This window comes from Sardina pilchardus, chromosome 18 (assembly GCF_963854185.1).
Source record: "Sardina pilchardus chromosome 18, fSarPil1.1, whole genome shotgun sequence".
NCBI lineage: Eukaryota > Metazoa > Chordata > Actinopteri > Clupeiformes > Clupeidae > Sardina > Sardina pilchardus.
The window spans coordinates 14,028,125-14,040,426 of NC_085011.1; the positions used below are offsets into that span (position 1 = coordinate 14,028,125).

General features: G+C 51.1%; 1 protein-coding gene across 1 annotated transcript in view; it reads right to left on the reverse strand.

Annotated features, from left to right (window-relative positions):
- The window catches only part of kcnma1a (potassium large conductance calcium-activated channel, subfamily M, alpha member 1a), a 136,793-nt gene that overhangs the window by 95,569 nt on the left and 28,922 nt on the right, over positions 1-12,302 (reverse strand). Inside the window, exon 2 of the mRNA XM_062520384.1 lies at positions 9,576-9,740. Within this exon, the coding sequence (XP_062376368.1) occupies positions 9,576-9,740 (165 nt within the window). The remainder of the gene's footprint in view (positions 1-9,575; positions 9,741-12,302) is intronic.

The window sequence follows — 12,302 nt, forward strand, 5'->3', positions numbered from 1 at the left end:
ACAATATCAGAGCTTAATCAGATCTCAAAATGAATATGTGTCATGATTCACCATGTCAGAATACAGCAAAGGCTGCATATAGAAATAGATGCCATGCGCTCATTTACAGAACACAAATGAACACTTACTGTAAACCCCTACCCTTCACACCAACACACAAACATATTCAGAGCAAATGAATGCAAATCCACACATTGCCTTGTGATGCATAAACAAAAACCCATTCACACTCTATCTCAAAAATATACGACCCTCACATAGTGCTCATTCTTCCGCACGGAATCATTTGCTTAAAGTGCGACATACAGAAACACACACACACAACATGCTCACACACTGGCAGACAATTGTACTCGCTACATAACTAGCACACACGGTACATGAACAAAAAAAAAAACGAATGCGGGGGAACCGGGACTGGCTGATGCGGTGTTTATGGCGCGGTATGGAGCGCTGTTCTGATGGTTTCCCATTACTAGAGGCTTATCATGCCACAACCAGCAGTGCCCTGAGCCCTCTGTAGTACATTCTCACAAACACACACACACACACACACACACACACGCAGTGCGATTCAAATGTGCTGGCATTCTGCTGCGCAGCAACTGTTTCCACACTGTCCGGGAAAGGAAAAAGGAGCTCTGTGGCCTTTGGATCACTGGGCGTCTTTGACTGGCCTGAAGGAGACAACCTGTTCTGTGTGTCCCCCCCCAGATGTCCGCCGCACACTTCCCAGAAGATTCTTTTTTTATGCACCGTCCAAAGAGCCACACCATTCATGGTCCTGACACTTGCCAGCCATAGAAACTGTTAACAATACGAACAGTGATTCTGACAGGGCTCTGCTGTGACTGGGAAAGGGATGTGTGGAATCAGTGAAACAGGACCGCACAACCGATTGTTCTGCATAAGGACATTCTTAGACGCTTGCCTGTAAAGGGCCGGTCATACTAGGAAAGATAACTATAACGGCATCGTTAATATGACTGACAACGTCCACACTACATACCATTATGGTAACGACATGAAGAACGATATCGTTTCAGGGCGATTTTAAGAACGATTTAAAGCTGACAGTCAATCAGAATTCATTTTAGATATCGCATTAACACAAGAGGTTTTCGTATCATTGGTCAGTGTGGACCCACATATTATGTGTTCTAGTTAGGAGTTGTCTTCATAGTCGTCCCTGGTGTGGACAGCCCTTATCTTGCTTAATGCGCCTGTATAAGCACAATGCAGACTACAAAAGCACTGCTGTCTCACTATTGACATCAGAGATGTAAAGACTTCCTTTCCTCTCAAGGTTTCTCATGCTTTAGTGGCGCAGCACAAGCCGTGCTGGAGTTCCATGGGAGTGTGGATCATACCCCTGTCTGTGCTGCAACAACAACAATGGCCGTCTCCTCCATTTCGCACCTCTGTTATGCATGAGTAGTCAACTAGAAGCACTTAAACTCCCGCACCGACTTCTCGTAATCCCCTGATGCGGCCGCTCAACTCACGGAGAAAGACAGATTCCTCATTTCCTTCCAAACTCATTTTCTTTTTGAATTGCCTCGATTTTTATAATGTTTAGCAACCGCCCTCGAGGAGATACAAATGTTTCCACTGACGACGCTGTATCTGCCTGTTTTGCATACGACACCAGTGAAAATGGTAGACAGTGGGGCGCGTATAATGATCTGTGTCTGAGAGGCCCGGAATCAATTCAATTCACGTCTTCTGACCTTTTTACGCGATCCAGTGGGGAGACACTCATCTGACTCAGTGTCATTGGCTGCGCTCTAATAAAGTTAGGAGTGATGGGCCCCTTAATGAAGGGGGGGGAGGATGGGGGTGGGGGGGGGAAAGAGGGATGAGGCAGCTGGGAGACACAGGTTAGGGGGAAGCTTTAATTACGACGACTCATAAAGAAACTTGCATGGAAACCATTCATTTGTACAAATTGGGACAATGCTGTCCAGGGGAGATAGGAGGGGCTCTTTTGTATCATGCTCAAACAGAAGCCGTTATTAATGAGAGCTGCTAGGCCGTGGACGCTCCATTTCTATTAGGCCGGGTGTATCCGTGTAAGCTATATTCTGAGGAGCACAGCACGGAGAACGGTCTTTTCTTTTTTTTTTGCACCAATGAGTTCATCTTGTCCTTTAGCTTGATATTCTGTGCTCTCAAGGGTTTATGGAGCAATTAACATTTAACCCGTTGTCCAGTTTGGTCAGGCAGAGGTGATTGTCTGACATTTTGACAGATGTTGACATTTTAATGTGAAAGGCCAGTCGGTTCTGCTTCCCCTCCTCGGACAGAGCGCTGAGCGGAGCGCTGTGCATCCCGGAGACACACACACTACATCTGTGCCCTTTGGGCCTCCCTCAGCCGGCCTGGGGGGGGGGGTCGGAGTGGAACTCTGGAGTTTGTCTTTTGCTCATCCTAAATCCGTGTCATCCCCCCCCCCCCCCCCCCACACACACACACACACACTCCTGACAGGCCAACAGCCTCTCCGGTGTCATCCCTCAGTAATCCAGTCGGCCGCAGATCCTCCTGTCAGAGCCCAGCCAGGTGGGGGGTCCACGCGCTCATGTCAAGGCCACTCTCTGGACACGATGTGGATGTGAAGTGGGCTGGAGTGGGCTGGAGTGCCCCGGGGTTCTAGGCCTGACCGCAGGCAGCCCCTGTGCTGTGACCATGTGTCCAGCAGGACTGCAAGGGGACATGGCAGCAGGCCACACCCAAAACTTTTGACTGCAGTCCAGGTCCCCTTTCCCTTCACTGTAAACACCAGCATAAACACCGGCCCAAACAGCCATTCATCAAAGGCAGCAAGCCTGGGATCAATCTGCAATTGATTTGCCATTGATCGTGCCAATAAGCAACGGTGAAAAGAAATTAATTCAGTGTCTCACTTGTACTTGCACTTGTCTAAAAGCAAGCCACAGTACAACACTGGAAATGAAACACAAATAGGGAGTCACTCACACTGCACTCCCATAGAGCGAAATGGAAGAGAGATATGCCCATGACATGCCAGTAGAATTATATTAACAATACAGTTACTATACTACAGTTACTATGTAAACAGTTACAGACATGTTTACATAGGCAGCACAACATGGGCAGCTCACATAGAAACAAACAAGCATGGTGGGTGAAGAGTTCAGACCGTAGGCAAAGAAGAATTGTTGCTGATGGTAAGTATTTACTTTTTTGGATCAGTGTTTGTGTGTGCATGGTTGGTTCTCAACGCTGTAAGCTGGAGTAAGATAGAGTGATTTCAGGCCAAGAAGACAGTGGTGAACGGTATTATTTTCATATTAGTCATATATTACTATTGAAAGAAACACCATGAAATATCAAGTGTGTGTTGCGATATACCATGAAATATCAAGTGTGTATTGCTCATCCTTAGAGAGACGGCCACTCCTGACTTGCTCCTGAGCAGAGCGCATGGCTGGAGGCTTGACGAGGGTCTCTGGTGGGACTTTATTTGTAAAGTGCGTTTTGGTGGGGACTCGGCGGATTACCCATCCCCGAGGAGTTTCTGTAAACTCTAGAGCGTTTCGCCCCCAGCGTTTACATGCTCGCCTGTGAATGAGCTCTTCTGGAAAACAACACAGTATTGAATTACTGAAACCCAATCCCGCTGGATTGCTGGCAGTACAAAAGTGAAGCTGACTACCATGCATCTGTGCTAAGAGCCAGTGAGAGTAAGAGGCTCTGCTGTTGATGGGGTTGTTATTGAAGTTTTATACACTGTGGGATAATCCTGGGCAGTTTTGTCAGGATTATACTGGTTCATACTTTTTAACTGACCCAACAGACACTTAATATGCAAAAGGGAAGTTTTAATCACCTAAGAAAGGAGCTGGAAGAATATTACATTTATAAGATGCAAAAAAATCAGGTAGGGAAAGGCAGTTTATTGTTTGCCAAACAATTACAGAATAAATTCGAGCCAATTTATTTAGAGTGTGAACCCATGAACAGATGTGTGTGTTTTTTGACGCCGCTGCCGATTTGAATTATTGCTCCCAGAGACGATCAGTAATGACAGCTGCGTTCCTGAGTTGATGAGTTTACTGACAGCAAAAGATTAACTCCAAATTAGAAATGCACTCCATGGGAGCTCATAATGACTAATCTAGAAATACTTCCTGGCCCCTGCCAGTTGCACACGAAGCCCGAAGCCCCAGAAGACGAAAAAAGAAAAAACAGATTACGACATGGAGTGGGTCGCCCTCAAGTTGGAGGCCAAAGACAAGCCCACTCCGGGGTTTCGGTGGGGGAACAGCCGGGATGTGTGAGTCTGGCCGGCACCATGTTTGGTGGGGGCGGGGGGAGAGGGCGGCAGGGGTTGGCGTCATGGAGGTCAAGCACATGCTGTGGGGTCAGCCTGAATCCAGTGAGTAAGCAGAGAAGAGAGGAGGCGGCCAGGGTGGAGCTCACACACTTTCTCCATTCCCAGTTTCCCTTTTTGTTCAGCGCCACTAGAGCCTTAGACACACACACACACACACACACACACACACACACACACACACACACACACACACACACACACACACACACACACACACACACACACACACACACACACACACACACACACACACACACACACACACACACACACACACACACACACACACACACACACACACACAGCTCACAGGTGCCACACTGCCTGACCTGCACTCCCTCTCCAGGATGGAAAATGGCAACTGGTTCGTGGCGGAGTGAGGGGAGAGGCAGGGCCGAGGCTTCCCATAGGCCGAGAGGCAGGGCCGAGGCTTCCCATTGGCCGAGAGGCAGGGCCGAGGCTTCCCATAGGATGAGAGGAAGGGCGCTACTTTAGCTGCTTAGTCACGCTTCCTGCGTAAAGAAACCTAGCCTCTCCCCTCCTCAGCCCCAAACAGTCTCACTCCAGCACTAAGCAAACAAACAAACCCACACTACACATTATGCATGCGGGAGGACAGACATGATGAGCCTTCTGTGTGTGTGTGTGTGTGTGTGTGTGTGTGTGTGTGTGTATGTGTGTGTGTGTGTGTGTGCGTGTGTGACTGTGTGTGTGTGTGTGTGTGTGTGTGTGTGTGTGTGTGTGTGTGTGTGTGTGTGTGTGGGATGGAATGGGGGAGTTGTTCTGGTTGATTTGATGTGTGAATTGACTGATTAATATTTCATTGGCAGCGCCTTCTCCTTCACAATGGAGGTGCATGCTAGCTAAGAGGGAGGCTGTGCTATTTTTTCTTCTCTCTCTCTCTCTCGCTCTCTCTCTCTCTCTCTCTCTCTCTCTCTCTCACACCGTCCCCCTCTCCCTCTCCCTTTCTCTCTCGACGCAGCCAGAGCCACCCCCACACACACGCACGTACGCGCGCGCGCACACATACAGAGACAGATAAATCATTTTTACTGGGACTCCAGGGCTGCAGCATAATCCTTTATGACAAACCCAAACTCTTGTCTAGGTGTCTGATAGCCTCCCAGATGAGGAGATATACGGCCCTGCCCCCGCGGCCATCTGCGTCCAGACCCGTGCGTCTGGCCGAGGTGAAAGGAGAAGAATGCAAAACATGACTGATGTGGCTCTCAACCTGCGACGCCCCCCAGACCCCCACACCCACACACACCCACACCCACACCCACACACACACACACACACACACACACACACACACACACACACACACACACACACACACACACACACACACACACACACACACACACACACACACCACCACCACCACAAGCCAGCGTCAGCACCTGCCAAGCAGCGTCCATGCTATTAGTGTGTGTGTGTGAGTGACACGTTGGAGCTGAGGGCGGTGATTTTTGGCCGGGAGGTTTTCTGGCCTGCGCCGGTGCAGAGCGGGGCCATCCCTAACGTGCCGCAAAGCCGAGCCAGACCTCAGGCGGGTGCGCCAGTCCTCCGGCCCTCGTCGGCAACACAAGCGTTAGCAATAACGTGGCCCCGTAAAAGTTGAATGTACGATTGAAAAGTACAATTGAACTGGAGCGGGAAAAGACCGTGTGAAGTTTCACACCCATATCTCAGTGCTGCAAAAAGAGCCGACGCACCCCCCCAAGGCTGCGTAGTGAAGTGATTGATAGGGTTTACTTGGGGATTAGTATTCTGCAACAACCCCCACCCGCCCCCCGCCCCCCCTCCCCGAGGAACAGTTGATCTTTAGCAGCCCTGTAAGGCGCTGGGTCTTCCAGACTGGAGAAGATGATAAGAGTGGGATCTTACCAGAGGGGATCTTGCTCCCACAAAACACTTCACCCCAGTGTCACGTAGCGTAGCGCAGCACAACAACACTACAGCGTACAATTAGCCACTAGCATGGGCAGAGTGCCCTTCACTCTCTCCTGCTCTATCGCTTGCTGGAGGAGGAGTGGAGGAGGAGAGGGTGAGAAGGAGGAGGGGGGGGGGGGAGGAGAGGAGAGATTTCATTTCCATCCCTGATCCGAGCGCGCTCGTCAGATGACAGCGCTTAGGTAGATGGCAGTTTCCGTGGCAACGGATCTCAGCTTGGTGTGTGTGTGTGTGTGTGCTGCGTGCTGCACACGGATGCTCGGTGCAGCTTTTTAAGCTGCGAAAGAACCTCTGATAAAGGGCATATGTCCTCGCGTCCGCCCACGCATCTACATGTGTGCACACCCGCACGCACACACACACGCACACACACACACACACACACACACGCACAGTTTTAAAAGTGCTTACATACAGTACAAAAAGTCACAGACACCCACACTCATCCCCAACACACACACACACACACACACACACACACACACACACACACACACACACACACACGCGTGCGCGCCCATACTGTACATGTGTGTGAGCAGCAGGCCCACCAGAGCTTAGCTCCTGCCAGTATTTCAGAAGTAGCACAGATCACAGCAGGAGAGAGAGGCGCCGGGCAACGAGAGAAAACACACAGACCACAAGATATTACAATAATGGCTCTGTGTGTGCATGTGTGTTCTGTGTGTGTGAGAAAGAGTATATGTGTGTGTGTGTGTGTGTGTGAGTGAGAAAGAGAGAGTGAGTGGGTGAGTGACAGAGTGAGTGAGAGAGTGAATGAGAGAGTGTGAGTGAGAGTGTGAGAGAGAGCTGAGATTATTCTCCACAGACCAAATCAGTAAACAAACTTGAGGGAAATGTTTGGCCATGGGACACAACAGGAGGTTGGCTCTACACTGGAATGGAGACAAACTGATGACAGGCTCGTTGGTGCAAACTGACAAGCCCCTCATGAGTTCTAAGGCATCTGCCCAGGAGGAGAGTTTGAGGTGTTCTGGGACAAGCTTGTTAACTGTCACATTCCCTATCTTAACAACGACAGTGTCTGCTTACAAATATCTTTTTATGTGCATTTCAATCAGCAGTCACTGTACAACAATAAAAGAAAAGTGAATAAAAAAATTGGAACATGGAAAAGGGAGGGGGCGTTACCATTTCCCTGTTTAGCAGCGCGGTCCACATATGGTCAGGGAGAGAGAGGGAGGAAGAGCGATGAGATGAGGAAGAGAGGCTGAGAGGGAGGGCAGTGCTGGTCACTGGTACGCGAACGTAGAGGATTGGGAGATGATTTATGCTGGTGATAAAGCGCTCCAGCTGGAGATGCATTTGGGGGATAATGCAGCAGGCGCAGAGCAGAGCAGCGCAGCACACAGAGGCCTGGCAACACCACTCCCACTCACGCAATTCCATTATGCGCTGCAGCCGCGGCCGGCTGGCCCGGGGAGATGGATGGCCCGCGCGTCTTTAAACCAAACAGCCGTCTGCTGAAGGACGCCGAAGAGGCACGCTGGACAAGGAGGAGGAGGAAGAGGAGGAGGGGGGGGGGATGAAGGAAGGGAAGCCCTCGGCGGAGGAGCATCTCTCAGACATCTCACTTTATCTGTCCTCCCTTAGCGCCACGCCAACGGGTTAAACAATCGGCCCAGACACCTTTAATCTGGGCCTAAAAACAGGCGCGTCGTAATCCCAGCCGCCGGTGTAATGAGGATGAGGGGGGGATGAGGAGGGGACTGCGGGACCGCGTCCATGTGAAAGCCCTGGCCTCTGCTTCCAGCCGCCGCGCTGCCCATGTCTGAGTGGACGATGGGGGAGGTGGATGTTGGTAAAACACGGGGCGGTGGCCACCATTGGCTGAGCCGCGGAGCAATAATTCACCCAATGGGCCATCTGATACAGCAGTGATGCCGGCCAATTGAGCTGTTCTGACCGCCAGCCGTGGCTTATAATAGACGGGCAGCAACCGTAAGCTCACTCATGTTTGCAAACCGCCTTGTAAAAGAATACTAGCCCTGGCGGACTACAGCTTAATAGCTTAAAGAACACTGCTCTGCTCTGCCTCGATCTGTGGGAATCACAACAACAAAAGTGGAGGCTGGAGCAGACTCCCAATCCATCACTCACATCAAAGGACCCTGGGAAGAGGACAGCGCGGGGTAACCCTTACAGTATGTGCTGTCTAAACACCAGAAATAAAGCGCTCTTCTGGAGAGCTCCCGAAGGCCACACAAACATTTAAACATATATTCATATTTATTCATGAGAACGTCCACTGCATCCAACATCCAACCAAAAGACTACATTTCTGTTTGAAAGCCCATGACACTGCTGTTACTATCCATTTATTCCAGCTGACTAGTGGTTCAGTGACACTGAGAAGGCCTCTACCCTACTGCACAAATACTGCCCATGCCTCCCACCTCATTCCGAGACACATAAATCACACACACACACACACACACACACACACACACACCACAGCAGACACCCAGCAGTGGCTCACTGGCCTTCAGCTGGCCTGTCCACACACAGCTGAATTACCGGCGCCCACGCCCCCCTAAAGTCCGGCAGAGCGGCCGAGGCCCATAGGCCGGTCCAGCAGGACACTAACAGGGGAGCTACACCAGATGCGTAACTGAAGCGTTCCGTTCGCGACGCGTAGGTTGCAGCCGGTCGCAGCAGTTAATTATCACTGTAGTCAATGGAAGTAGCTACACCAGACGCAACAGTGGCGCGTACATTCGAAAAAAATAGACCCATCTTCTAAAATGGATTTTACGCGTCACGAACGGAACGCTTCAGTTACGCGTCTGGTGTAGCTCCCCTGTGAGGCACAGGGATTAGGCTCACATACAGAGCCAGCTCTTCCCACTGCCGCACGGACATCAGAACCAGACAGCTCTTAATAGAGCATGTGGCCTTTATCTCCTGGTGAACGCACAATACAAATATGCCAGTACAATCTACACCGGAAGGATTCAATCATCTGGAACTCTCCTGAGTCTGACAACTTGGCATGGGATGAGAAATGTCATTAATGGGCCGACTCCATGACAATCATTTATCTTCATCAAACAGTGAAAGGCCTCAGTTCTTCACACAGCCGCTAATTGGCTTCTCCAGGTCTGCCTTGTCATGAACGTGTGTCGATGAGTGTCTGCTGTGTCCAAGGACGGCCGAGACGTCTGACGGAGTTGGGGGGGGGGGGGGGGGGTCGGGGGTCGGAGGTGGTGTGGTGGTCAACGTGCACCGTACTCACCAGGACTCTCCCGGTCAGAGTCTGAGCGGAGATCATGACGCCGGCCCAGTCCTTGACCGACGTCATCCAGCCCACCTCGCTGATCGGGGCCACCTCGGGCTCCTTCTCTGAGCCGGTCTTGGCTGCTCCATCAGCTTGAGTGATCACTGGAATAGGCGCTTTCTCCTGGAGACAGAGAGGAGAGAAAGGCAACATTAAATAACATGTAGCACTGCAATTGCACTATCAAAGTCCAACACAGACCTTTTAATGGTTAGCATGACTCTATAATGGATCCAAAATAGGCCTCATGTACTGTAAACATCAGCAGAAGTATCAACATATCTTTCCTGTGGAAGACTAGAATATCAAATGGCTGCCACATATTAATGTAGACTTAAACATGAACTAAAATAATGGATATTCAAGGTCACTGCAATGTCACACATTCAAGCACGGCTTTGCATATGGGCTAAATGGCCAGAGGCATGCAGACGGAACAGACGACATGGTTCTAAGAATGTGAGCATTCACGCTTGGCTGGCTGTGGACGGAGCATCCACAACTGTGCCTTCTGAATAGCACCATTCAATGAAAAACACTTCCACTGCCCTGTGAGAAATGGTGTACTATTGTGCACAGCAACATTCTTGGTACACACATAAAAGAATACATTGTCTGATTTCTGTGTAATCTAGTGAATGTGGCCATTTTAACTCATACCATTAGCTTCACAGAGGTGGGAAAAGAATGGGGAAAAGAACGGGAAAGCATGTAAGGCCATTTGCAGCATGAAAAACCAATAAGAGCCGAATCCCTGCAAAAAGCAGGAATGCGGAGCGAGATCCAGCGGGAGCGCCAGTGGGCCGTGGGCCAGGTGGCACGGCGCGGAGCGGCGATGCATGAGTCCTGACATGACGAGGGGGAAGAGGACCCATCAGCTGGGATTGCGTACTGGCGAGGCAAGGCCAGCTCCATATGGCGCACGAGCGGAAGATGAGAGCGGCCGTATGGGACTGCTGCTGCTGCTGAACTGCCGCTCTGCTCACTCGGCCTCTTGCCTCCACTACAGCCTTACTCACAGCACTCCTCAGGCAAGAGAGAGGGAGAGAGAGAGAGGGAGGGAGGGAGAGAGAGAGAGAGAGAGAGAGAGAGAGGGAGAGGGAAAGAGAGAAGGAGAGGGAGAGAGAGAGGGAGAGAGAGAGAGAGAGAGAGAGAGAGAGAGAGAGAAAGAGAGAGAGGGAGAGAAAGAAAGGGAGGGAGAGAGAGTGACAGAGAGAGAGAGGGAGAGAGAGGGGGGAGTATTAGAGAGAGAGAGAGGGAGAGAGAGAGGGAGGGAGAGAGAGGGAGGGAGAGAGAGAGAGGGAGAGAGAGAGAGGGGGAGAAATAGAGGGAGGGAGAGAGAGAGAGGGAGAGAGAGAGGGGGGGAGAAAGAAAGGGAGGGAGAGAGAGAGACAGAGAGAGAGGAAGAGAGAGAGAGGGAGAGAAAGAAAGGGAGGGAGAGAGAGTGACAGAGAGAGAGAGGGAGAGAGAGGGGGAGTATTAGAGAGAGAGAGAGGGATAGAGAGAGGGAGGGAGAGAGAGGGAGGGAGAGAGAGAGAGGGAGAGAGAGAGAGGGGGAGAAAGAAAGGGAGGGAGAGAGGGAGAGAGAGAGAGAGAGAGAGGGGGAGTATTAGAGAGAGAGAGAGGGAGAGAGAGTGAAAGAGAGAGAGCCTATCAGCCAGCCCCTAACTCATTCATGGTGTGCTAGCGAGGCCCTTGCATCAGATGGGCTGCCCATCCATTCACATCACTGGCATGCACTCTACAGCTACACATGTAGGCACCACGCCCCCATCCACCTGAGCTCCCCTCGTTACACAGGTACTAGAGTGGAGGTAGTGCACATCCTCACACACATGAAAGGCTCGGGATGGAAACCATGTTGCACGTCACGGTTTACGAGCAGAGCCGGCCAACGCCTCGGAATGAAAGAGCCGCCGCCGTCTTTGTGTGTCGATAACCGGGGCCGAGGAAGCGGAGAGAGGCAGCCCAGCCCAGCCCGACTCGTGTTGGTGTGTGCGATGAAAGGAGAAGCCCGCGGCCCTCCTGTCTGCCTGCATGAGGCTCTCTCTCCGTGGGAGAAGGCAGCCCTTGGAGAACAGCCACTGTCAGCATGAGGGAATACTCAACTACAAAGCGCTGTCACAACACACACCGCGCACGCCTCCCACTCCCGGAGTCGGACTGCTCCGGTCCCGTCCCGTGATCTGTGGATGCCACTGGACACATCCCAGGGCAGGGCTCTCCTCCGAGCACCATGACAACCATTTAGGCATCCATCACTTCCTAGACATCAGCAACCCTGTTATAGCCCCATCTGTAATGATCCACTGAATGAATATCGGTGAGTTACCTACTTCACCCGTCATACAGACTAGGGCTCATTCATGCCCACCTTACTGTAACAGTGGATTGTACACCAGGCGCGTAACTGAAGCGTTCCGTTCGCGACGCGTAAAATCCATTTTAGAAGATGGGTCTATATTTTTAGAATGTACGCACCACTGTCGCGTCTGGTGTAGCTACTTCCATTGACTATAGTGATTATTAACTGCTACAGCACACGTGTTGCGAACGGAGCGCTTCAGTTACACGCCTGGTGTAGCTCCCCTGTAAGACCTCATAGTGGTTAAAAGATGAGCTCATCTCTGTCTCTAAGGGATGGGCCTGTGATCTGAGGGATCAGTGGGACTCTTCGCGGTGCTG